General features: G+C 41.6%; 2 protein-coding genes across 2 annotated transcripts; both read right to left on the bottom strand.

Annotated features, from left to right (window-relative positions):
- Window positions 1-2,955: 2,955 nt before the first annotated feature.
- On the bottom strand, window positions 2,956-3,811 carry LOC111910095 (uncharacterized). The gene is made up of 2 exons (XM_023905885.1): window positions 3,291-3,811; window positions 2,956-3,226 (listed from the first exon to the last, which is right to left on the bottom strand). The coding sequence occupies exons 1-2, from the start codon at window positions 3,809-3,811 to the stop codon at window positions 2,956-2,958; spliced, it is 792 nt and encodes a 263-aa protein (XP_023761653.1).
- An 18,796-nt stretch (window positions 3,812-22,607) lies between these two features.
- LOC128126043 (uncharacterized) lies at window positions 22,608-23,463 on the bottom strand. The gene is made up of 2 exons (XM_052763744.1): window positions 22,943-23,463; window positions 22,608-22,878 (listed from the first exon to the last, which is right to left on the bottom strand). Exons 1-2 carry the CDS (start codon window positions 23,461-23,463, stop codon window positions 22,608-22,610), a joined length of 792 nt encoding a protein of 263 aa, XP_052619704.1.
- Between the last annotated feature and the right edge of the window lie 2,886 nt (window positions 23,464-26,349).

A 26,349-nucleotide genomic window follows, 5' to 3' on the forward strand; every position in this document is an offset into this window, starting at 1 on the left:
CTCATCGAGTTCTTCAGTGTCTAAGGGTCGAAAACTCTAAGACGAAATCTCTAGACTGAAACCCCTAATCAGCTCACCGAGATCACTCAGGATCTCGAAAACAGGTGGACCTTGCCCGACTCGTCGAGTTAGCTAAGCAACTCGTCGAGTCCCTTCAGTCCTTTTCATGTTCAGTCTTTTCTAGGGGAATTCAAGATTCCAAACTACAGATCCAGCCCTTGAGTGTGTAGTTACCAAGTAAAGTTGCCAACTTTATGTTCATGCAAGGCCTTAAGAGGCTAAAACACCCAAACTTAGTTTTATACAAAGTTTAGAGCATGGAGAAAGGCTAAGACTAGATAAAGTGAGCAAATTTATGTCCATGGAGGTCTAGAGATGTCTGTATCTGGAACTCTATTCTCATAACAAGTTCCAATCCAAGAATGACACCATTATGCACCAAAAGTGGTCATTTACTTCCATAAAATGAGATCTAAGCAACTAAATATCAAGATATTAACTTTATACCTCAAGATGGTCACCAATACAGAGTAGATGTCGGATCTACTACTTCTCTCCTTACTCATTCTTCTTTAAGCTTTAAAATCCTTCACAACCACACCAAAATCACTCTCTCTCTCTCTCTCTCTCATTCAAGAAGGTATAAGGATCGAACTAGGGTTTCTCTGGGTTGTAAGAACGATGAGAGATGCTACAAATGAGCCATAAGTTCTTTAAATAGGGTACAAATCCATGAAAATTAGGATTTCTCTTTACAGCGTCTACTCGTCAAGTTGGGCCTTCCAACTCGCCGAGTAGATCCTAAGTCCCATATCCAAAAACGATTTCTACTCGATGAATTGGAGCTCCCCAACTCGTCAAGTTCCGGTCTAAAACCCTAAATTACTTAGAAAATCAAATGATACCTGGAACATGCCTTACAAATCTCCCCCACTTGAACTAGACTTCGTCCTCGAAGTCTGCTGACGCGAACAAATCCGGATAGTGATCTCGAATCTCTTCTTCCGGCTCCCATGTCCATTTGGAGCCCCTTCGGTGCTGCCATTGCACCTTTACAAACTTCACCTCCTTGTTCCGAAGAACCTTGGTCTTCCTATCCAAAATTGCAATGGGCCTCTCAATGTAGTTCAGACTCTCATCCGCCTAAATTTCGTCTAGAGAAACAACCGCAGCCTCGTCTGTGACTCACTTCCAAAGCTGAGACACATGGAAGTTGTTGTGTATCTGGCTAAGCTCGTCCGACAGATCCAAGAGACAGGCCACCTTGCCTACCTGGGCAGTAATCCTGAACGGCCCAATATATCGGGGACCTAGCTTTTCTCTCTTCCGAAACCTAATGACACCCTTCCATGGTAACACTTTCAGCAAGACGAAATCCCCTACCCGAAACTCAAGATCCGATCGGCACCAGTCAGCATAGTTTTTCTGGAGGCTCTATGTGACTCATAGTTTATCACGCACCTGCTGAATCAACTCAGTCGTCTTGAGCACCACCTTGGTGCTCTCCATGACCCAGTGGCCTACCTCACCCCAACAAACAGGGGTCCTACACCTCAGACCATACAACATCTCAAACGATGGTCGATCGATATTAGCATGATAACTATTGTTGTATGAAAACTTTGCGAGTGGGAGGTTTATATCCTAACTCCCTCCAAAGTCCAACACGTATTCCCGAAGCATATCCTCGAGTGCTTGGATCGTCTTCTCACTCTGGCCGTCTGTCTGGGAGTGGTACGTTGTGCTGAAATATAATTAAGTGCCCAGTTCCTCATGGAACTTCTTCCAAAATCTAGATGTAAATCGAACATCTTTGTCAGAGACTACCGACACTGGCACCCCGTGTTTAGCCACCACCTCTAGCACATAAATATCTACCAATTTCTCTGCGGATATGCTCTCGGAGATCGGAATAAAGTGGGCACTCTTCGTCAACATGTCCACAATCACCCATATGGCATCCACACCCCTCGTTGTCCTTGGTAACTTCGTAGTGAAGTCCATGGTCATCTATTCCCACTTCCACGTAGGAATAGGTAACGACTGAACTTTTTCATACGACCGCTAATGTTCGACCTTGACCTTACTGCAGGTCAAGCACCGCTTCACGAACCAAGCAATCTCCCGCTTCATGTAGGGCCACCAATAGCTCAGTCTCAGATCTCTATACATTTTTGTAGCTCCTGGATGGATAGAGAAATTAGATTGTGTGCCTCCTCCAATATCATATGTCTCGCTCCCTCGTTGACCGGTACCCACACTACTGGAGCATTAGTGAGCCCAAATGGCATCACCACAAACTCATAGTGCCCGTACCGAGTCGTGTAAGTTGTCTTTGGTATATCCTTATTCCAAATCCTCATCTGATGGTACCCCGACTGAAGATCAATATTGGAAAACCAAGACACACCCTGCAGTTGATCGAACAAATCATCAATCCTTGGTAGCGGATAACGGTTTTTCACCGTTAGCTTGTTCAGCTCTCGATAATCAATACACATCCTCTGTGACCCTTCCTTCTATTTCCCGAACAGGATTGGTGTTCCCCACGAGGAACTGCTCGAACAGATAAACCCTCGGTCTAGCAGCTCCTGAAGCTACATAGATAGCTCCTGCATCTCGGGCGGAGCTAGCCAGTATGGTTCCTTGGCTATCGGAGCGACACCCAACACTAATCAATGTGAAACTCCACCTGCCTCTCCAGAGGTACTCCAGGTAACTCCTCCGGAAAGACATCCCGGAACTCCTGTACAGCTGGTACACTGCCCCAAATCCGTTATGGTCTCACCCTTGTATCTGAGATATATGCCAGAAATCCCGAACAACCCTGCTGAAGAAGTCTCCTAGCCCTCGCAGCTGAATAGTGGGTTGGCCCCTATGAGGCCCACTCTCCATAAATAACCAGCTCTCCCCAAATTGGGGTTCGAACCCTCACCAACTGGCGCTCACAGTCAATCATGGCCCCATTAGCCCTAACCAGTCCATCCCTCGCAATGGTATCGGGACTAGATCAACACGAAACCTCTCCCCAAGCACATTCAAGACACAGTCCCGATACACCCTCGCAACACTCACAGTGCGGCTGTCCGCAATCTCAACCTCAAGCGGGGAACCCAAAGTCCCCGACGCATCCCAAAACTTCTTGCTTAGCGCAAGAGATACAAACGATTGGGTAGCACCCGAATCGAATAGAACGTGAGACGACATACCATTAACAAAAAGGTCCCTATACATAAGAACAATATACACATAAGCAATGCAAATAAATATAGAGCAGGAAGATAAAATACGTACCAGCCATAACGTCTGGTGTTGCCCGAGCCTCCTCGGTGGTCAACTGAAATGCATGAATCTTCATCGCAGGAGCATCCGCCTTAGCAAGGTGGCCATCAGTTATCCTCAGTGTGGCGGGAACAGGCACTACGACTACTCCTCCCCCTTCCTGCAACCTCGGGCATTCGACCTTTTTATGGCCAGTCTTGTTGCAGTGGAAACAAATCAAGCCCTTCTTGGGGCAATCCCTACTCACATGGCCTGGATGACCACATGTATAAACTACCACGCTCGTCCCCCAACAAGCTCCACTACGAGATCTCCCACACTTGGCACATCGGCCACGGCCCTGTTGGCCCTTACTGGATGAATCCAAGGTCTTAGGCTTTTTAGCCTGACTTACTGTTGTTTGTGCCTGCTCGGGTTTCTGCTTGGTACGGAACTCCAACTCCATCTCCTGCTCACGGGCCTTCTCCACAATCTCGTTCAAGGTTTTGCACTCTGGAAAGCTCACAAATTCACGAATATCATCCCCCATCATGGAATGATACCTCGTCCACCTCATGTCCTCATCTGCAGCATACTACGGGATCAATAGTGCTCGTTCTCGAAACTTGGCAGTGATCTGCGCCACAGTTTCGGTGGTCTGTTGAAGCTCCTGAAACTCCCTCACCAAACATTGCACCTCAATAGACGGTGCAAACTCCAAATTAAAGCTTCTTACAAAATATGTCCATGTCATCTCAGCCAGACCGTCTGCCCCCACCTGGCTAGTCACCTCTCTCCACCAATCTCGGGCTCGATCCTTCAGCATACATGAAGCAAACCCCACCTTCATTGTATCTGGGCAAGAACTCATGTGTTGGGTGTTCCTATGTCCGCCCACCAACATCAACTAACTATGGCGTCCCTGACCCCAAAGAACTCTGGTGCCCCACACGCCTTGTGTAACGCCCATAGATTTGGGCTAGTCAATTTACAGATAATAGGGGTCGAAAATGACTTTTTGATAAAATATTATTTAGAATAAATAATATTAACTAAGTTGTAGAATATGTATCAATGGTTCCATACATATAAAGAACGCCTAAATCCAAGTTATAACGAAGAAGTTATGGCTCGTTGAAGTTTTACGGCAAAACCAGCACGACACCGGGAGACGTAAATAGTGAATTTACGATAGAGTGATTTTTAGCATTAGCGATCTGAGTGAAAGTTGTAGAATATGTTAAACCGAGAACATCCATAAAAAGAACGCCCAAATCTGACTTCGTATGAGGAAGTTATGATTTTTCGAAGTTTCGGCTTATCAATATACACGCCGAAATTCGAATATTAGATCAAGCGGTTTTTAGCCAACACAACCTAAATGAGAATCAAAGATCTCATTAATAGTAGCGTAACGATAAAAAGATAGACAAAAACAGACGTCGGATGAAGATGTTATGAATTTTTAACGGACCAATCGTGTCCCGGTCTATTAATAATATAACTTTTAACATAAAGTCAAAATTAGTCGATGGAGTCTAAACGAAAGTTATAGAGTACGTTCCCACCTTCGGGTGGATACAAAGAACGTCAAAACAGAGCTCGTATGCGAAAGATATGATTTTTAGAAGTCGGAGTGTAAAATTGCGAAATCTGCGAGAAGTTGATGACATGGCTGCTTTTGAGCCGTTGCTTGGTGACCAAGGCTTCGCATCGGGTCACGCCACGTAGCCTCACATTACGCACCGAGTACGAGATCCGGTACGCACCGCATACCTTCGGCCTTATCCTTCCGACGAGTGTGAGACAGCTGGATCCGAGGTGGAAACCCTATCCGAAGTTACCCCCCGCTTAGCCAAGGATTACGCCCAGCGTAGTCCGAGGCCTCGTAGGCTATAAAAAGGGGGGGGGGGGGCGAGTGTTCCGACTTTTTCACACATTTCTCACTTCTCTCTCTAGTTTCTTTCTCTCTCTAGCTCCCCTAAACCCTAAATAAAACCCCTAGCACCCAAAGGAAGCCCCGAGGCTCCCGGAGTCCCGAGGAAAAGGGTCTTTCGGTTTCGAAACGCTGCTCCGAGCAAAGCCCAGTTTTCTTTAAAATCCGCTGTAAGTGAGCTACGCTTATGCAATTTTTAATATAGCTTTCAAATAATTATAGTAATGTTATTAGGTCCTTAAAATAATTATTTGGGCTATTATTATGAGTTATATAAGTATCGTTTAACGCTTATATAATAGTAATAATAGTCAGACTATTTATTAGTCACGGTTATCGTTAGACTAAACCCTAGTGGTATTGATACTAGGTTTTATCGAGGAATAATTGTTTTGAGATAACGAAGCGTTGTTCGAGGGAAGAATCACCACCTTTTCAGGTGAGTGCATAGTTACTTTCATCTTACTCATAGATATGAAGTATTTTAATATAAATTACGTGCTATGTGTGCATATTGTCTGAATACTTGTTGTCTATGCTGGTGAAAGATTTTTATACATGTTTTAAATGATGTAAGTTGTATAAAGTATTTTATATGTACAAAATATGTTGGGTAAAACATGGGTAGATGAATGATGAGAGATAAAAGTTGAAATAGAGGAACGTTAGTAGTATGGACCTAGTGCCCTATAGGTAAACATTGGCAGCAATGGACCTAGTACCCTATAGATGAGCACTGGCAGCTCCGCCACAACCCGTGGATGTTTTAGATCTACGGTAAACGTCCTAGCAGCTACGCTCTAAGGACAGTATCGAAAGTTGCGCCTAATAGGGAGCCTTATGACCATGACAGTAGCGTTTAAAGGTCAATATCGGCAGAAGCGCCTCATAGAAAATGTCCCAGTTCTGGCAGTTGCGCCTAAGTGATAATATTAGCAGCTGCGCTTGACCACTGCTTCATTGGCAACAATGGACTTCCTGTTTTTTCCTTAGGATGATCCTTAGGAATGAATGAACAAGGATTAGCTGGCCCTTAGGGTAAATCCTTAAGAAGATAATGGGAATGGGTAATTGGGATGATTGTTTGATGTTAAAATCTAATAATTATATTATTGTGGGTTGAAAACTCTATGTACTCACCAGGTTTCCCAACCTAACCCACTCAGTTTATTTATATCACAGGTGTTGATATGAAGTCACATTATACTGAGAAATTAAGGAGATATAAATCACTAGTGATAATGAATGTAAGTTCTGTATTGATAATGACATCCCAAATGTTTTAAAATGAATAAAAATACTTTTCTTCGGAAATGCTTTTATAACGTGTTTATCATGTTTTAATGGGAACAAATTCCACAACATTTTTATTAAAAGAGGTACTCTGATTTTTATAAAGCATAAACAAAATCGGTCTTTTCTGGCTGTGAAAATGGGGATGTCATAGTTGGTATCAGAGCATTAGTTTAAGTGAACTAGGAATATGGATTTATCTCTAGACTTAAACTTAGAATGCTAAGCGATGACTGTGAGGTGTGAGCAGCAGCTTATTTTAGGAATTATGCCTAAAATGCTTTTATGTGCTAAATGCTTTTGCCTGATGTGCTGTTATTTGTTCGGATCTATGGTCTATTGCCGACCGGATCTGGAAACCTTATGTGTTTAGGATTCTAAGCGTTTAACTACGATATTAGAACTAGCATATAAACGTTTAGGACTGATAAGAATTATTTAAATGTCAATCCTAAATAAAGATCTAGATTCACCTTATTCGGTGTATAGATCAAGATGGCAAGGACCTGTAGCGGAAACCTGAATGCAAATGGGAACCGATATCAGCCCCCAGTGATACAGTAAATACCAGTCATAGTAGAAGTTGCACCTGAGCCAATCACCATGGTTGGAGTACAAGCCATGATGCGGGCTATGTTAGCTGAACAAAGGGAAGAAACGAGGCAGATGTTGCATGAAAATAGGGACGAACCTACAATGCCAGTTGACCAGCCTGAATTGAACGATGGGCAGTCAGAAGGAGGGAACTACAGTGGGACCGTTAGTCAAGCCAACCCACCAATAGTTTGAAAAAACAACCAGGATGACGGAGTCAAGAGGAATGGATGCAAGTACAAGGATTTTCTAACTTGCAAGCCATCGACTTTCACTGGAAAGGAAGATCCGATCGGGGTCATGGATTGGATCTCGAAGATGGAGTTAGCTTTCATGATGTGTGGTTGCAGAGGCAAACTACAAACCACGTTTGCGGTACGCCAGTTCAGAGAAGGCACGGTTCGTTGGTGGAACACTCTGGGGAAGACTCTAAGCCCCAATGAGCCCCTACAACTGACATGGGCAGAATTTTTGGTGCAGTTCAAACGTAAGTACTGCTCGGCCCAATATCTGCTCGAGCTAGAAAACCAATTCCTTACCTTGAAGAAAGGAAGCATGTCTATTGATGAATACACCAACAACTTCACAGAGAAGATGGAGTTCGCCTTGCGTCTTGTTCCGGATGAGCTGACAAAAATCGACAAGTACGCAAAAGGACTTCCATTGGAGTACGCGGTACCAGTGCGTCAAGCACCTACTCTGGAAGCAGCTATTTGGGCTGCCAAATCTGTGGAGGATATGATTAAGGGAATAGTTTCCATCAAGGTTGAGGTTAGCAAAAAGAGGAAATTCGGAGGATCAGCAAGGCCCGATGAGAAGAGAAATTCCAATACAAGGAAGTTTAGAGGAGGAGGAAGTGAAGAAATATGGTGCGAAAAGTGCAAAAAGAAGCACACTGGAAAATGCGGTGAGGAGGTGACTTGTTTCAAGTGTGGGAAGCATGGGAATTATGACAACGAGTGTACATTCAACAAAAGGGTGTGTTACGAATGTAACGAGGAAGGGCACTTCAAGCAAGACAGACCAAAGAGAGAAGGGGCTATAAAGCCAAATCTGCCGCCAAAGCCAAAGGCGAGAGCATTTCAAATGATCCTTGACGAAGCAGATGACAATGCATGGATTCAGGAGTGAAGGATTGACATCTAAAGATCGAGTTATGAAGTAGTCGTGTAGATAGTACCACGTGATGTAGCCTGTTAGAGGAATAGTCTAGGGTGAACTTGAACACCTATGTAATCATTTCAAGGAATAATATAAAACCTTCTTTTTGATATTTGATGTGTTAAGTTGTTATGTGATTTTCTTCTATGGTGACTTGGAAAATTATGGGACAATACTTGGGACGAGTATGAGTGGGTGTGAATGGTAGTAGTGGCCTATACTACCGGAAGCACAGGACTCACGCTTGGATCAGGGAAAGTCGCAATGTTACCAAGAAACTAGTAATCAATTTCGTTTTATCTAAGTAGGTCGTTACTATCGTTTTAGTAATGATTAAGGAGGTTATTGATATTCCGACCCTAGTGGTCATATCGAATTGAGTCCGACTAAGACAAGTATGTTACATAGTTTAGAGAACCAAGTCCGATGTAGCACCTGACTCAAGCTGGAAGAATTAATCAAAGCGATCAGTAGAGGTATCGCGATAGTTTCTTGTAGCTAGGAATGCTACCTTTTAAAATGTGATTATATCACATTAGAACATGAAGGAAGATATAGTCTGTTCTGGAATTTAACTCTAAGAGACCTGAGTCTAAACGTGCATCACATGATGGTAGGTCATAATTTGGAGTCTAATGTGAGATAGGGAGCAATTGCAAGATCAAGCACCACTTACAGTCAAGAAGTCTTAGAGTTAGATACTCGTTCAAAGAAACATGAAAGTTACGGTTATTACTTAGGATGAAGAGATAGCGTATGGAGTCATCATGTGGGCCCTATTTCGTTGATGATTCTGGGACGTAATCATCCTAAAGGGAGATAATTGTAACGCCTGTAGATCCGGGCTAGTCAATTTAGAGATAATAGGGGTCAAAAACGAATTTTCGACAAAATATTATTTAATAAATAATCTTAACTAAGTTGTAGAATATGTCTCAATGGTTCCATACATATAAAGAACGCCGAAATCCGAGTTATAACGAAGAAAGTTATGGCTCGTCGAAGTTTTACGGCAAAACCGACACGACACCAGGAGACGTAAATAGTGAATTTATGATAGAGTGATTTTTAGCATTGGCGATCTAAATGAAAGTTGTAGAATATGTTAAACCGAGAACTGTTGGGTTTTTGCCATAAGAACTTTCCTATGTGCGCATGCAAAACCCTAATGCTTGGATCTAGGCTTTCTAATAAACATGCTTTGAATCCAAGACTTCTAATTACTAATTAGGTTAAACAAGAACATTAAAACAGATCTAGAATCATACCTTTGAGTTCCTTGTTGATCTTGAGGTCTTGGAGCTTCTAGAGTCACAAATGTCACTCCTCTAATGGCTTACAAACACCAAAGCAAGGAGGATGATTTGGGAGAGAGGAGAGGGGAGGAATTTCGACCAGAGGTTCCTTACTTTAGGTCAAGTCTCGAATTCCATCAGCCATGGGGTCTATTTATACTTGTAGACTCCTTAAGGATTACAGATAAGTCCCTATCAGATAATCTTCTCTTAAGGCTATCCAAATCCATTCCTAGATAAGTATATGGACGATTTAAGCTTTCCTAAAGCTCTTAGAATCCGTCCAAACCATATCCAAATGGATTTACAGTTTAATTCTTAACTATCAAACAATTGACAGTTTATACCCCTTTAATTAATTAATCTCTTTAAGTCACCAAATTAATTCTAATTAATTCTATGACTTATATTAATCAATATATATTATCCATTATATTATTCACATAATATATTAATAATATTTACTCTCTCTTAATAAATCATCCTATCAAGTTGCTATGGTGAAGGCAACCCAAAAGGACCATGCACAACCGGATATAGTTACAGCCTTAGACACTATTCCAACAGTCTCCCACTTGGATAAGTCTAGTAACTATACTAGTACAATTCGGTTTGCAATCATAGCTCTCAAAGACGCTGTCAACTCTGATCTAATCAATCTTGTCCTTTAGATAAGGGAACGTACAGTCCTCTGTTAGATACCATGCTGACAATCCTATGGAATGGTTAGTCAAGCATTTAGGTTTCTCGATCTCTGATTTATTCGACATAGAACTTAATCGAACACATCAATTCAGTTCTGACCGGGCCCGGCACATAAGTCAAATCAAATCATCGAGCGGCCGAGATATCGCTTTTACCTTCTTAGATAAAAGTTACAGATAAACTTCGACTTATATGCATTTACTTATTCATTTACCAACTATACACAACAATACGTTTTATAACACCAAGTTACTGATGCGTTTTCGCATTATCAATGTACAATCAATTAACAAATAATAAACCATATATCTAGGTTTTAAGACTATATGATATTATCGTCTTGCGATCACCTCTTATATCTTATTCCACAAGGTGATTCCAGCAAGCGTGGGTTTATTCCAATGCTCAAAACTAGTTCATAAGCACTCATGAACGTTGCAGCAATCCTTTGCTATGTCTAACACCATTTAGACACTCTACACACCAATTCATGACAATCTTCTTTCATATCTACTCCCAACATATGAACGATTGTGGACTATTTGAATAATTCGATTATTCCTAATAACCTCAATTATTCTGGAAGTCAAAACATGCAAAGTGAAACAATAGCTTAAACAATTAACATAAGATAGTAACATTACTCATAAATAAAACTCCTTTATTTAATCATCAAATGTCAATTTACATTTATCTATTACATGTTTCTAATACTATCTAATCTATGCTAATATCATCCTTTAGCCCAATACTCCTAGCATGCTGTAAGTGCTTGACCCTACTCAGTCCCTTCGTAAGCGGATCTGCTGGGTTATCCTCTGATGATATCCTCTTCACTACGAGTTGTCCTTCTTCTACACGATGTCTGATGAAGTGATATTTTCTGTCGATATGTCTTGATCTACCATGATCCCTCGGTTCCTTGGTTAAGGCAACCGCACCTTCGTTATCACAGAAAATCTCCATTGGCTCCTTTATGGCAGGTACGACTCCAAGATCACCGATGAAGTTCTTTAGCCATATTGCCTCCTTCGACGCTTCGCTCGCTGCAATGTACTCTGATTCGCACGTTGAATCAGCTACGGTCTCTTGTTTGGAACTCTTCCAGGTCACTGCTCCTCCATTTAGGGTAAAGACCCAGCCCGACTGCGAACGGTAGTTGTCCCTGTCGGTCTGAAAACTGGCGTCACTATACCCTCGCACCTTCAAGTCATCACTCCCTCCGAGGACTAAGAACCATTCCTTTGTCCTCCGAAGGTACTTAAGGATATTCTTCACCGCAATCCAATGTGCTTTGCCAGGATTCCCTTGATTTCTGCTAACCATGCTCAAAGCGAAGGCTACATCAGGGCGAGTACAAGTCATAGCGTACATGATTGAGCCAACTGCGGAAGCGTATGGTACTCGGCTCATTTCTGCTTTCTCGGCTTCGGTACTCGGACTTTGAGTCTTACTCAATTTGGCATTACTTTGTATCGGTAGTTCTCCCTTCTTTGAGTTTTCCATACTAAAACGTTTTAGTACCTTCTCTAAGTAAGTATTCTGACTAAGTCCAATTAGTCTCTTACTTCTTTCTCTCACTATCCTTATTCCCAAAATGTAAGAAGCTTCTCCGAGGTCCTTCATAGCGAAGCACTTCCCGAGCCAGGACTTAACTTCCTGTAGAGTCGGGATGTCGTTTCCTATGAGCAATATGTCATCGACATATAGAACGAGAAAGCTTACTACACTCCCACTGGCTTTGACATATACACAAGACTCGTCTTCGCTTCGTACAAATCCAAACTCTTTGACTTTCTCATCGAAGCAAAGATTCCATCTGCAAGACGCTTGTTTAAGTCCATAAATGGACTTCTCAAGCTTACACACTCTATTCGGATGTTTCGGATCCACAAACCCTTCGGGCTGAGCCATGTACACATCCTCAGCCAGCTTCCCATTAAGGAAAGCGGTCTTGACATCCATTTGCCAAATCTCATAATCATGAAATGCGGCAATAGCTAGCATCACTCTAATAGATTTAATCTTCGCAACTGGTGAGAAGGTCTCATCATAGTCAACTCCAGGAGTTTGAGTAAAGCCCTTCGCAACCAATCGTGCTTTATATGTGTGTACGTTTCCATCCAAGTCGGTCTTCTTCTTGAAGATCCATTTGCACCCAACGGTCTTACGTCCGGGCACATAATCAACCAAATTCCAAACTTGGTTATCATACATGGATTGGATCTCGCTATCCATTGCCTCTTTCCATTTTGCAGACTCCGGGCCTGCCATGGCTTCCTTATAGCTATTAGGTTCATCGAGATTTACTAGTGTACCATCACTAATATACGTGTCCCCTTCGGTAGTAATATGAAAACCATAAAACTGGGGTAGAACTCTAACTCTATCGGAACGTCTAAGAGGTAAGGATTCGTCAATCGGTTCAACCGGAGTTTCCTCCTCGGGTTGAGTGCCAGCGGTAGAGGTTCCTTCATCTATCGACTCTTGAATCTCTTCAAGCTCGATTTGCCTCCCACTGTCTCCTTGGCTTATGAGTTCTACCTCTCGGAAAACTCCTCTCCTTGCAACGAAGACAACATTGTCCTTCGGTCTATAGAAGAGATATCCAAAGGATGTCTGCGGGTATCCGATGAAAATACATCGCTCACTTCAAGGTTCAAGCTTGTCGTGAGTATCTCGTCTTACGAAAGCCTCGCAACCCCAAACCTTGATATGTGCCAACGAGGGAGCTTTCCCTGTCCACATCTCGTGAGGTGTTTTGGCAACCTTCTTAGTAGGGACTCGGTTAAGGATATGGGCGGCAGTCTCTAAGGCATACCCCCAAAAAGAGATTGATAGCGAAGCACGACTCATCATAGAGCGAACCATATCCAATAAGGTTCGATTACGCCTTTCTGCCACACCATTCAACTGCGGTGTCCTAGGAGGCGTCAATTGCGAAACTATTCCACACTCCTTGAGATAATCGTGGAATTCAAGACTTAGGTACTCTCCTCCTCGATCGGATCGAAGCATCTTGATTTTCCTGCCCAATTGATTCTCCACTTCATTCTTGAACTCTTTGAACTTTTCAAAGGTGTCTGAATTTTGCTTGATTAAGTAGATATACCCATATCTACTATAGTCATCGGTAAAAGTCACATAGAAGCGGTTCCCATCCTTCGTGGTTGATCTAAATGGTCCACATACATCAGTATGTATTAGGTCCAATAGACCCTCGCCCCTTTCACAAGTACTTGTGAAGGGCGACTTAGTCATCTTTCCAAGCAAACAAGACTCGCATGTGTCATCTTCCCTAAGGTCGAATGACTCCAACACTCCATCCTTTTGGAGTTGGGCTATGCGTTTCTTGTTGACATGTCCAAGACGACAATGCCACAAGGATGCTTTATCCATACTAGTGGAAGAATCAACATTCAAAACATCATTTCCTAAGTTATCAACAATCATAACGGTTTCATATATTCCATTACATGGTATAGCTTCAAAGTAAAAGACACCATTTAGATAAGCCAAAATAGAACCATTCTCATTATTAAAAGAAAATCTAAATCCTTGTCTATATAAACCATGAAATGAAATGATGTTTCTTGCCATTTCTGGCGAATAGCAACAATTGTTCAAATCTAAAACTAAACTATTCCTAAGCACTAAGGAGTACACTCCAATCTTGGTCACAGGCGACGATCTTCTGTTCCCCATGATTAGATTGATCCTTCCTTGCTCCACATCCCTACTTCTTCTTAGTCCCTGCACATTAGAGCAAATGTGATAACCACAACCGGTATCAAGAACCCAAGAAATAGCATGATTAGAATCGTTAGATTTGATTGTATATATACCTGCGAAAGATGGTTTGATCTTTCCTTCTTTGATAGCTTGCAGGTAATCCGGGCAGCTTCTCTTCCAATGTCCTATCTTGTGGCAGTGGTGGCACTCTGCCTCCTTCGGGTTAGAGCAGGGCTTGGCGGGATCAACTTTGGTCCCACTAGAAGAGGCACCATCTCGGGCTTTCACCTTGCGATGGTTCTTCGACGAAGCTTTCCTCTTCTTCCCTTGTCCAATAGCCAAGACAGGAGCAGCGGGCGGATTGGGAGTGGGTGCAACAGACTTGTCCTTGAAGTTGCTCTCAGCAACCCTCAAGAGACCTTGGAGCTTGCTTAGGGTGACCTCTTCTTTGTTCATGTGGTAGGTCATCCTAAATTGGTTGTACATCGGAGGCAAAGAGTGAAGCACCATGTCGATCGCCAAATCCTCACCGAAGTCAACATTTAACTTGCGGAGGCGGTCAACATACCTTTGCATCTTTTGCAAGTGCACGGTAAGAGATTCTCCATGACCCATCTTCGCGGAAATCATGTTAGTGAAAATCTCGTACCTCTCTTGTCTCGCGTTTTGGTGATACCTCTCCAATAGGTCTTGATGCATCTCGTACGGGTACATGTCCTCGTAGGACTTTTGGAATTCGGAGTTCATGGTGGCGATCATGATGCAATGTACCTTCGTTGCATCTCGCTCATGAGTTTCAAAGGCGGTGATTTCGGCGGGAGTAGCAATTTCGGGGTTGATTTTCTCGAGCTTCTCATCGAGGACATACTCCTTATCCTCATAGCGAGCAATGGTGCGAATGTATCTTATCCATTCGCTAAAGTTCGTTCCATCGAAGGTGACCTTTTGGCAAAGGCTCATCAACGTGAAAGAACTAGCAGCAGCGTTGTTTGCGTTTGACATCTACAATTAGAAAAGGACAAAGATAGATTAGAATAAGAATCCCTAATTATCACCCAATAAGAAAATTAGGGCTAGGATCCAACAATAACATTTACATACTAGAAAAGGGATGCCGTAATCTAACATGCAAATAAATTGAAGGTAAGTGAATGACGATTCACTAATTCTCCATCACAAAAACCTATACTATTAGTCCTAAGTGTTTTTTGAGAATTCCTAGGTTCGGATGAGATTCATTGAAACTATTCAATGGCATGTTTAAATCTCGATATGCCCCTCTTGTTTGTGACTGGGATGCCGAGGATCACAAAGCGGGTGTGAATTACCATGCAAATTCACATGGTGCCTTCATTGTAACAATCACCTATTCGATGTGCCGGTAAACCACACACGCTCCATCGAACTATGATAAACAATGAATCACCCTTTGCCACCTTCGCTTAGAATCAATTAGTGTGCCGGTAAACCACACACGCTCCACTAACATCTTAGCAAGGTGCAAAGTGTAATTTCATGGGATTGCATCAATTCACTTTTCCTAAAGTAACTAGGATTGGGAAATTTTAAAAAATATATGTAGTTACTTGTATTTCTTATTATACTTTTAATGAGAGGATGAGGTTGCCCTATCCTACCCGTTCGGCTAACGACCCTCCACCAATCAAGCAAGCGGTGGGTGTGAGTGTACACCCATTAAGCGCCATTTTATAGGTCGCAACCTTATACCCACCTTATAGATCGGCTTCGTGAATGAGGCCTACTAACGGTAAGACTAGCATTTAGTTATACATATATATATTATACTAGTAATATCATATTAGTATAGGGTTGTATTTTAAAACTTTTAAAATCTAGGGTTTGAAATTTAAGTTGTCTAAATTAAAACTTTTAATCACAAAAGTAAATTTCAAAACATGAGGGTAGGTTTTAAACATTTAAAACATGGAGGATCAAATAACAAATAATTCCAATCAACAATTAATATCCTAATTATCCATATTTGATTTATTCAAGATTTCTTTTAAGATAATTACCAAAATAATTAAAATAATTAATTAATTATCATATAAGGAAATTAAATATTTAATAGCTCAAATAATTATTATAAGGTCCTAATAACATTACTATATATATATATATATATATATATATATATATATATATATATATATATATATATATATATATATATATATATATATACATTAGTTATACTAAGGATAGGGTAGGTGTAGCTTACTTACAGCGGGTTTTTCTCAAAACCGGGCTCCGCCGAAGCAAAGTTTTTGAGCCGAAGTCTCTTCTTTTCAGAGCCGTCGGGCGCTCCCGGGCTTCCGCCTCGTTCTAGGGGGTTCCCTAGGCTTTTTTTTTGGGGGGGGGGGGGTTAGGGCTTAGAGAGATTTTCTAGAGAGAGAGAGAGGAAGAAGTTGGAAGGTGTGAGGAATGAAGGGAACCCGACACCTCTACTTATAGGCTTCCTGGAGCATCACCACATCGTGGTGTTGCGTAGGCTCCAAGGTTTCGCCTAGTGCTGACACGTGGCATCGCACATAGGGTGGAAATCATCCAATTTTCAAAAATTCATAACTTTCGTATATGAGCTCTGTTTTTGACGTTATTTATATCCACGCATAGGTAAAAATAAGATCTACAAATTTCATTTCGACTCTGTCGGCTAATTCTCGACTGATCTTAAATTTAATAGTAGGAGGAGATTATACTGTTAAATATCTGCGTATAATTCATAACTTCTACATACGGACTCCGTTTTCATCTGTCTTTTTACCGTTGATTTCCTATTAATGAGATCTTCAATTCTCATTTAGGTCGCGTAGGCTAAAAATCGCTCGATCTAAAATTCGTGTTGCGGGTCGTGCACTGCTAAGCTAAATCTTAGAAAAATCATAACTTCCTCATACGAAGTCAGATCTAGGCGTTCTTTTTATGGGCGCTCTCCGTTTAACCTATACTACAAATTTCGTTTAAATTTATAAGGCTAAAAAGTCCTCCATCGTAAATTCATTATTTACGTCTCCCGGTGCCGTGTTGGTTTTGCCGAAAAACTTCGACATGACATAACTTCTTCGTTATACCTTAGATTTCGGTGTTCTTTATATGCACGGAACCCTTGTAACATGTACTAACACTTGGAAAATATTAATACTTCTAAATAATTTTCCATAAAAAACTCATTTTTGATGCTTATTGTCTCTAAATTGACTAGCCCGGATCTACGGGCATTACATATAGTGTTAATTTTGGGAGGACTATATTGACATATTCTGAAAGGAGACAAATCTTGTTCAGAAGTGATAGTCAAAATGGAATGTGGAAATTTTTCCGTAGGTGGAAGTTATTCTTTAAATCTGTGTAAGATTAGAAAAGTTAATGCAAGAAGGATGTTCAAAGGAATGTACTTTGAATTTGAGACTTCGGTTCCATGGAATTGATCTCCATTGGAATACTCTGTAATGTTTGTTGACAAGTCTTTGTGAATTTGTGCATCATTATTACAAGAGGATCAATGCATATAACTTTAGAATCTAACAGATTTCGGTAAATGGTAGGAATTTGGAATTCTTACATTTACGATAAGGATTGAGATTGTGAAATGAGCATCATTGAAATTATGTTTAATTGGTCTATTTCACTAAGTAAGGACCATAGACAAACATAGTGTGCATACTTGGAGTATGGCATAACTATTGTTTGGACAAACATAGTGTGCATGCTTGGAGTATTGCAAGACTATTGTTTTAATTCAAGTATTAGGGTGATAATTGAAACATTATAGAATGAATAATGTGTATTAAATATGGTGATAAATAAATGGTGTTTTATTTATATTCATAAGTTCTGAGACCATATTGGATTCGATTATTCTTGTTTTCACTTTGCATGTTTTGACTTCCAGAATAACTTGGTCATTTTTCCCGAATGACTAAGTTATTCAAATCATCCACAGTTGATAATACGTTCGAAGTAGGTATTAAGGCAAGACTGTCATGAATTGGGTTTGTATATGTCTAAAGTGTTCAGACATAGCAAAAGTTGCTGCAACATTCATAAGTGCTTCTGGAATGAGATTCGAATATTGGATTAAAACCACGCTCATTTGACTCACTTCATGGATTTTATCATGAGTGGTCATGAGACGATAATATCTTATATTCTTGAAACCTAGAGATATGAGTTTTTAACTATGAGTTGGTTATACATTGATTGTACGAAAACGCATTGGTAACTCGATGTTATAAAACGTACCTTTGTGTATGATTCAAAAAGTAGAAGAACAAGCATATGAGTCGAAGTTTATCCATTCCTTTTACCCTTGTAGGGATAAAAGCTATATATGTGGGCCCCTCGATGATTTAGTGATGAAAAACACAAGTGCTCGACCGGGCCTGGACTGATTTGATTTTTTCAATTAGTCAGTCGTCATAAATCGGAAATCGGGAAACAACAGATGGACAGAGAGAATGATTATAATCCATGTCTCAGTCCATATGATATCTAGAATGGAGAAATCTAATGGACGCATCATTGATTTGTTCAGAGTTCAACGACAACTTTTAAGAGCTACGATTGCTAGTCGGGTTTTGGAGTCATACTTGCAATAATAGTTTTAGACTTATCCAAGTAGGAGACTGTTGGATTAGTGTCTAAGTCCATAACTATAATTGGTATGTACTTGACCCGATTTGGCATGGTCCATTTGGGTTGCATGGCATCGGAAAATTTTGGATAGACTTTTGTGAGAAAAGGATATTTATGATTTATTCATATATTATAAGTTCTAATATATTAATATGAAATCATATTATTTAATTAGTATTGTTCAAGAATTAATTTGGAATTAATTTTGTGATCAAAAGACACTAATTAAATATATGGGGATTGATTGTGTAAATCATTCATTCATATATATGTGGGCTTATGATCCATAGTTCTTCATGTTGGGCTAAACCCATGGAGTAACCCATGGATACTCCATGGAGGTTTTAACCCATGGAGCATGAATAATATGGATGGTCATGAGTTACATGGTGTAATCCTAATAGCCACAATATATAAGGACCCCATGGCTCAAGAAATCGGGTCTAAGGATTCACATATGAGGGCTAGCCGATTTGAGCATAAGAACTTCTCTCTCAAGTTATTCCAAGTTGTTGGTGGTGTTGTGTGAACCATTTGAGGTGTCACACTTGGGGTACTAGACTCTTAAGCTCCATGAAATCAAGCTACAACACAAAAGGTATGTTACTGTAACTAGTGTCTTATTTGGTATATGAAACTGCATGCTAGTTATAAGTTTAATGCCTTGGAATCCATTTGCATGTATAATTAGTGAAAACATAGATCCAAGGTATTTAGGGGTGTATGTTCACCATAGGATGTTGTAGTATACCAAAACCCATCAATTAAATCATATGAATTCATATTAATATATTAGAACTTATAATATATTAGTAAATCATAAATAACATCTTCTCAAAAGTCAGTCCTATTAAATTGTCCTTGTGATATGCAACCCGAAATGGACCATGCCACTCTCGGGTCAAGTACATACCAATTATAGTTATGGGCTTAGACACCTACTCCAACATCGAGTTCCTTCAAGGTCCATAAAACTGAAATCTCAAGTCAACTTGTCAAGTTACCCGAGTAACTCATCGAGTTCTTCAGTGTCTAAGGGTCGAAAACTCTAAGACGAAATCTCTAGACTGAAACCCCTAATCAGCTCACCGAGATCACTCAGGATCTCGAAAACAGGTGGACCTTGCCCGACTCGTCGAGTTAGCTAAGCAACTCGTCGAGTCCCTTCAGTCCTTTTCATGTTCAGTCTTTTCTAGGGGAATTCAAGATTCCAAACTACAGATCCAGCCCTTGAGTGTGTAGTTACCAAGTAAAGTTGCCAACTTTATGTTCATGCAAGGCCTTAAGAGGCTAAAACACCCAAACTTAGTTTTATACAAAGTTTAGAGCATGGAGAAAGGCTAAGACTAGATAAAGTGAGCAAATTTATGTCCATGGAGGTCTAGAGATGTCTGTATCTGGAACTCTATTCTCATAACAAGTTCCAATCCAAGAATGACACCATTATGCACCAAAAGTGGTCATTTACTTCCATAAAATGAGATCTAAGCAACTAAATATCAAGATATTAACTTTATACCTCAAGATGGTCACCAATACAGAGTAGATGTCGGATCTACTACTTCTCTCCTTACTCATTCTTCTTTAAGCTTTAAAATCCTTCACAACCACACCAAAATCACTCTCTCTCTCTCTCTCTCTCTCTCATTCAAGAAGGTATAAGGATCGAACTAGGGTTTCTCTGGGTTGTAAGAACGATGAGAGATGCTACAAATGAGCCATAAGTTCTTTAAATAGGGTACAAATCCATGAAAATTAGGATTTCTCTTTACAGCGTCTACTCGTCAAGTTGGGCCTTCCAACTCGCCGAGTAGATCCTAAGTCCCATATCCAAAAACGATTTCTACTCGATGAATTGGAGCTCCCCAACTCGTCAAGTTCCGGTCTAAAACCCTAAATTACTTAGAAAATCAAATGATACCTGGAACATGCCTTACAAATCTCCCCCACTTGAACTAGACTTCGTCCTCGAAGTCTGCTGACGCGAACAAATCCGGATAGTGATCTCGAATCTCTTCTTCCGGCTCCCATGTCCATTTGGAGCCCCTTCGGTGCTGCCATTGCACCTTTACAAACTTCACCTCCTTGTTCCGAAGAACCTTGGTCTTCCTATCCAAAATTGCAATGGGCCTCTCAATGTAGTTCAGACTCTCATCCGCCTAAATTTCGTCTAGAGAAACAACCGCAGCCTCGTCTGTGACTCACTTCCAAAGCTGAGACACATGGAAGTTGTTGTGTATCTGGCTAAGCTCGTCCGACAGATCCAAGAGACAGGCCACCTTGCCTACCTGGGCAGTAATCCTGAACGGCCCAATATATCGGGGACCTAGCTTTTCTCTCTTCCGAAACCTAATGACACCCTTCCATGGTAACACTTTCAGCAAGACGAAATCCCCTACCCGAAACTCAAGATCCGATCGGCACCAGTCAGCATAGTTTTTCTGGAGGCTCTATGTGACTCATAGTTTATCACGCACCTGCTGAATCAACTCAGTCGTCTTGAGCACCACCTTGGTGCTCTCCATGACCCAGTGGCCTACCTCACCCCAACAAACAGGGGTCCTACACCTCAGACCATACAACATCTCAAACGATGGTCGATCGATATTAGCATGATAACTATTGTTGTATGAAAACTTTGCGAGTGGGAGGTTTATATCCTAACTCCCTCCAAAGTCCAACACGTATTCCCGAAGCATATCCTCGAGTGCTTGGATCGTCTTCTCACTCTGGCCGTCTGTCTGGGAGTGGTACGTTGTGCTGAAATATAATTAAGTGCCCAGTTCCTCATGGAACTTCTTCCAAAATCTAGATGTAAATCGAACATCTTTGTCAGAGACTACCGACACTGGCACCCCGTGTTTAGCCACCACCTCTAGCACATAAATATCTACCAATTTCTCTGCGGATATGCTCTCGGAGATCGGAATAAAGTGGGCACTCTTCGTCAACATGTCCACAATCACCCATATGGCATCCACACCCCTCGTTGTCCTTGGTAACTTCGTAGTGAAGTCCATGGTCATCTATTCCCACTTCCACGTAGGAATAGGTAACGACTGAACTTTTTCATACGACCGCTAATGTTCGACCTTGACCTTACTGCAGGTCAAGCACCGCTTCACGAACCAAGCAATCTCCCGCTTCATGTAGGGCCACCAATAGCTCAGTCTCAGATCTCTATACATTTTTGTAGCTCCTGGATGGATAGAGAAATTAGATTGTGTGCCTCCTCCAATATCATATGTCTCGCTCCCTCGTTGACCGGTACCCACACTACTGGAGCATTAGTGAGCCCAAATGGCATCACCACAAACTCATAGTGCCCGTACCGAGTCGTGTAAGTTGTCTTTGGTATATCCTTATTCCAAATCCTCATCTGATGGTACCCCGACTGAAGATCAATATTGGAAAACCAAGACACACCCTGCAGTTGATCGAACAAATCATCAATCCTTGGTAGCGGATAACGGTTTTTCACCGTTAGCTTGTTCAGCTCTCGATAATCAATACACATCCTCTGTGACCCTTCCTTCTATTTCCCGAACAGGATTGGTGTTCCCCACGAGGAACTGCTCGAACAGATAAACCCTCGGTCTAGCAGCTCCTGAAGCTACATAGATAGCTCCTGCATCTCGGGCGGAGCTAGCCAGTATGGTTCCTTGGCTATCGGAGCGACACCCAACACTAATCAATGTGAAACTCCACCTGCCTCTCCAGAGGTACTCCAGGTAACTCCTCCGGAAAGACATCCCGGAACTCCTGTACAGCTGGTACACTGCCCCAAATCCGTTATGGTCTCACCCTTGTATCTGAGATATATGCCAGAAATCCCAAACAACCCTGCTGAAGAAGTCTCCTAGCCCTCGCAGCTGAATAGTGGGTTGGCCCCTATGAGGCCCACTCTCCATAAATAACCAGCTCTCCCCAAATTGGGGTTCGAACCCTCACCAACTGGCGCTCACAGTCAATCATGGCCCCATTAGCCCTAACCAGTCCATCCCTCGCAATGGTATCGGGACTAGATCAACACGAAACCTCTCCCCAAGCACATTCAAGACACAGTCCCGATACACCCTCGCAACACTCACAGTGCGGCTGTCCGCAATCTCAACCTCAAGCGGGGAACCCAAAGTCCCCGACGCATCCCAAAACTTCTTGCTTAGCGCAAGAGATACAAACGATTGGGTAGCACCCGAATCGAATAGAACGTGAGACGACATACCATTAACAAAAAGGTCCCTATACATAAGAACAATATACACATAAGCAATGCAAATAAATATAGAGCAGGAAGATAAAATACGTACCAGCCATAACGTCTGGTGTTGCCCGAGCCTCCTCGGTGGTCAACTGAAATGCATGAATCTTCATCGCAGGAGCATCCGCCTTAGCAAGGTGGCCATCAGTTATCCTCAGTGTGGCGGGAACAGGCACTACGACTACTCCTCCCCCTTCCTGCAACCTCGGGCATTCGACCTTTTTATGGCCAGTCTTGTTGCAGTGGAAACAAATCAAGCCCTTCTTGGGGCAATCCCTACTCACATGGCCTAGATGACCACATGTATAAACTACCACGCTCGTCCCCCAACAAGCTCCACTACGAGATCTCCCACACTTGGCACATCGGCCACGGCCCTGTTGGCCCTTACTGGATGAATCCAAGGTCTTAGGCTTTTTAGCCTGACTTACTGTTGTTTGTGCCTGCTCGGGTTTCTGCTTGGTACGGAACTCCAACTCCATCTCCTGCTCACGGGCCTTCTCCACAATCTCGTTCAAGGTTTTGCACTCTGGAAAGCTCACAAATTCACGAATATCATCCCCCATCATGGAATGATACCTCGTCCACCTCATGTCCTCATCTGCAGCATACTACGGGATCAATAGTGCTCGTTCTCGAAACTTGGCAGTGATCTGCGCCACAGTTTCGGTGGTCTGTTGAAGCTCCTGAAACTCCCTCACCAAACATTGCACCTCAATAGACGGTGCAAACTCCAAATTAAAGCTTCTTACAAAATATGTCCATGTCATCTCAGCCAGACCGTCTGCCCCCACCTGGCTAGTCACCTCTCCCCACCAATCTCGGGCTCGATCCTTCAGCATACATGAAGCAAACCCCACCTTCATTGTATCTGGGCAAGAACTCATGTGTTGGGTGTTCCTATGTCCGCCCACCAACATCAACTAACTATGGCGTCCCTGACCCCAAAGAACTCTGGTGCCCCACACGCCTTGTGTAACGCCCATAGATTTGGGCTAGTCAATTTACAGATAATAGGGGTCGAAAATGACTTTTTGATAAAATATTATTTAGAATAAATAATATTAACTAAGTTGTAGAATATGTATCAATGGTTCCATACATATAAAGAACGCCTAAATCCAAGTTATAGCGAAGAAGTTATGGCTCGTTGAAGTTTTACGGCAAAACCAGCACGACACCGGGAGACGTAAATAGTGAATTTACGATAGAGTGATTTTTAGCATTAGCGATCTGAGTGAAAGTTGTAGAATATGTTAAACCGAGAACATCCATAAAAAGAACGCCCAAATCTGACTTCGTATGAGGAAGTTATGATTTTTCGAAGTTTCGGCTTATCAATATACACGCCGAAATTCGAATATTAGATCAAGCGGTTTTTAGCCAACACAACCTAAATGAGAATCAAAGATCTCATTAATAGTAGCGTAACGATAAAAAGATAGACAAAAACAGACGTCGGATGAAGATGTTATGAATTTTTAACGGACCAATCGTGTCCCGGTCTATTAATAATATAACTTTTAACATAAAGTCAAAATTAGTCGATGGAGTCTAAACGAAAGTTATAGAGTACGTTCCCACCTTCGGGTGGATACAAAGAACGTCAAAACAGAGCTCGTATGCGAAAGATATGATTTTTAGAAGTCGGAGTGTAAAATTGCGAAATCTGCGAGAAGTTGATGACATGGCTGCTTTTGAGCCGTTGCTTGGTGACCAAGGCTTCGCATCGGGTCACGCCACGTAGCCTCACATTACGCACCGAGTACGAGATCCGGTACGCACCGCATACCTTCGGCCTTATCCTTCCGACGAGTGTGAGACAGCTGGATCCGAGGTGGAAACCCTATCCGAAGTTACCCCCCGCTTAGCCAAGGATTACGCCCAGCGTAGTCCGAGGCCTCGTAGGCTATAAAAAGGGGGGGGGGGGGGCGAGTGTTCCGACTTTTTCACACATTTCTCACTTCTCTCTCTAGTTTCTTTCTCTCTCTAGCTCCCCTAAACCCTAAATAAAACCCCTAGCACCCAAAGGAAGCCCCGAGGCTCCCGGAGTCCCGAGGAAAAGGGTCTTTCGGTTTCGAAACGCTGCTCCGAGCAAAGCCCAGTTTTCTTTAAAATCCGCTGTAAGTGAGCTACGCTTATGCAATTTTTAATATAGCTTTCAAATAATTATAGTAATGTTATTAGGTCCTTAAAATAATTATTTGGGCTATTATTATGAGTTATATAAGTATCGTTTAACGCTTATATAATAGTAATAATAGTCAGACTATTTATTAGTCACGGTTATCGTTAGACTAAACCCTAGTGGTATTGATACTAGGTTTTATCGAGGAATAATTGTTTTGAGATAACGAAGCGTTGTTCGAGGGAAGAATCACCACCTTTTCAGGTGAGTGCATAGTTACTTTCATCTTACTCATAGATATGAAGTATTTTAATATAAATTACGTGCTATGTGTGCATATTGTCTGAATACTTGTTGTCTATGCTGGTGAAAGATTTTTATACATGTTTTAAATGATGTAAGTTGTATAAAGTATTTTATATGTACAAAATATGTTGGGTAAAACATGGGTAGATGAATGATGAGAGATAAAAGCTGAAATAGAGGAACGTTAGTAGTATGGACCTAGTGCCCTATAGGTAAACATTGGCAGCAATGGACCTAGTACCCTATAGATGAGCACTGGCAGCTCCGCCACAACCCGTGGATGTTTTAGATCTACGGTAAACGTCCTAGCAGCTACGCTCTAAGGACAGTATCGAAAGTTGCGCCTAATAGGGAGCCTTATGACCATGACAGTAGCGTTTAAAGGTCAATATCGGCAGAAGCGCCTCATAGAAAATGTCCCAGTTCTGGCAGTTGCGCCTAAGTGATAATATTAGCAGCTGCGCTTGACCACTGCTTCATTGGCAACAATGGACTTCCTGTTTTTTCCTTAGGATGATCCTTAGGAATGAATGAACAAGGATTAGCTGGCCCTTAGGGTAAATCCTTAAGAAGATAATGGGAATGGGTAATTGGGATGATTGTTTGATGTTAAAATCTAATAATTATATTATTGTGGGTTGAAAACTCTATGTACTCACCAGGTTTCCCAACCTAACCCACTCAGTTTATTTATATCACAGGTGTTGATATGAAGTCACATTATACTGAGAAATTAAGGAGATATAAATCACTAGTGATAATGAATGTAAGTTCTGTATTGATAATGACATCCCAAATGTTTTAAAATGAATAAAAATACTTTTCTTCGGAAATGCTTTTATAACGTGTTTATCATGTTTTAATGGGAACAAATTCCACAACATTTTTATTAAAAGAGGTACTCTGATTTTTATAAAGCATAAACAAAATCGGTCTTTTCTGGCTGTGAAAATGGGGATGTCATAGTTGGTATCAGAGCATTAGTTTAAGTGAACTAGGAATATGGATTTATCTCTAG

Source organism: Lactuca sativa, chromosome 5, assembly GCF_002870075.4.
Source record: "Lactuca sativa cultivar Salinas chromosome 5, Lsat_Salinas_v11, whole genome shotgun sequence".
In the NCBI taxonomy this organism is placed as follows: Eukaryota; Viridiplantae; Streptophyta; class Magnoliopsida; order Asterales; family Asteraceae; genus Lactuca; species Lactuca sativa.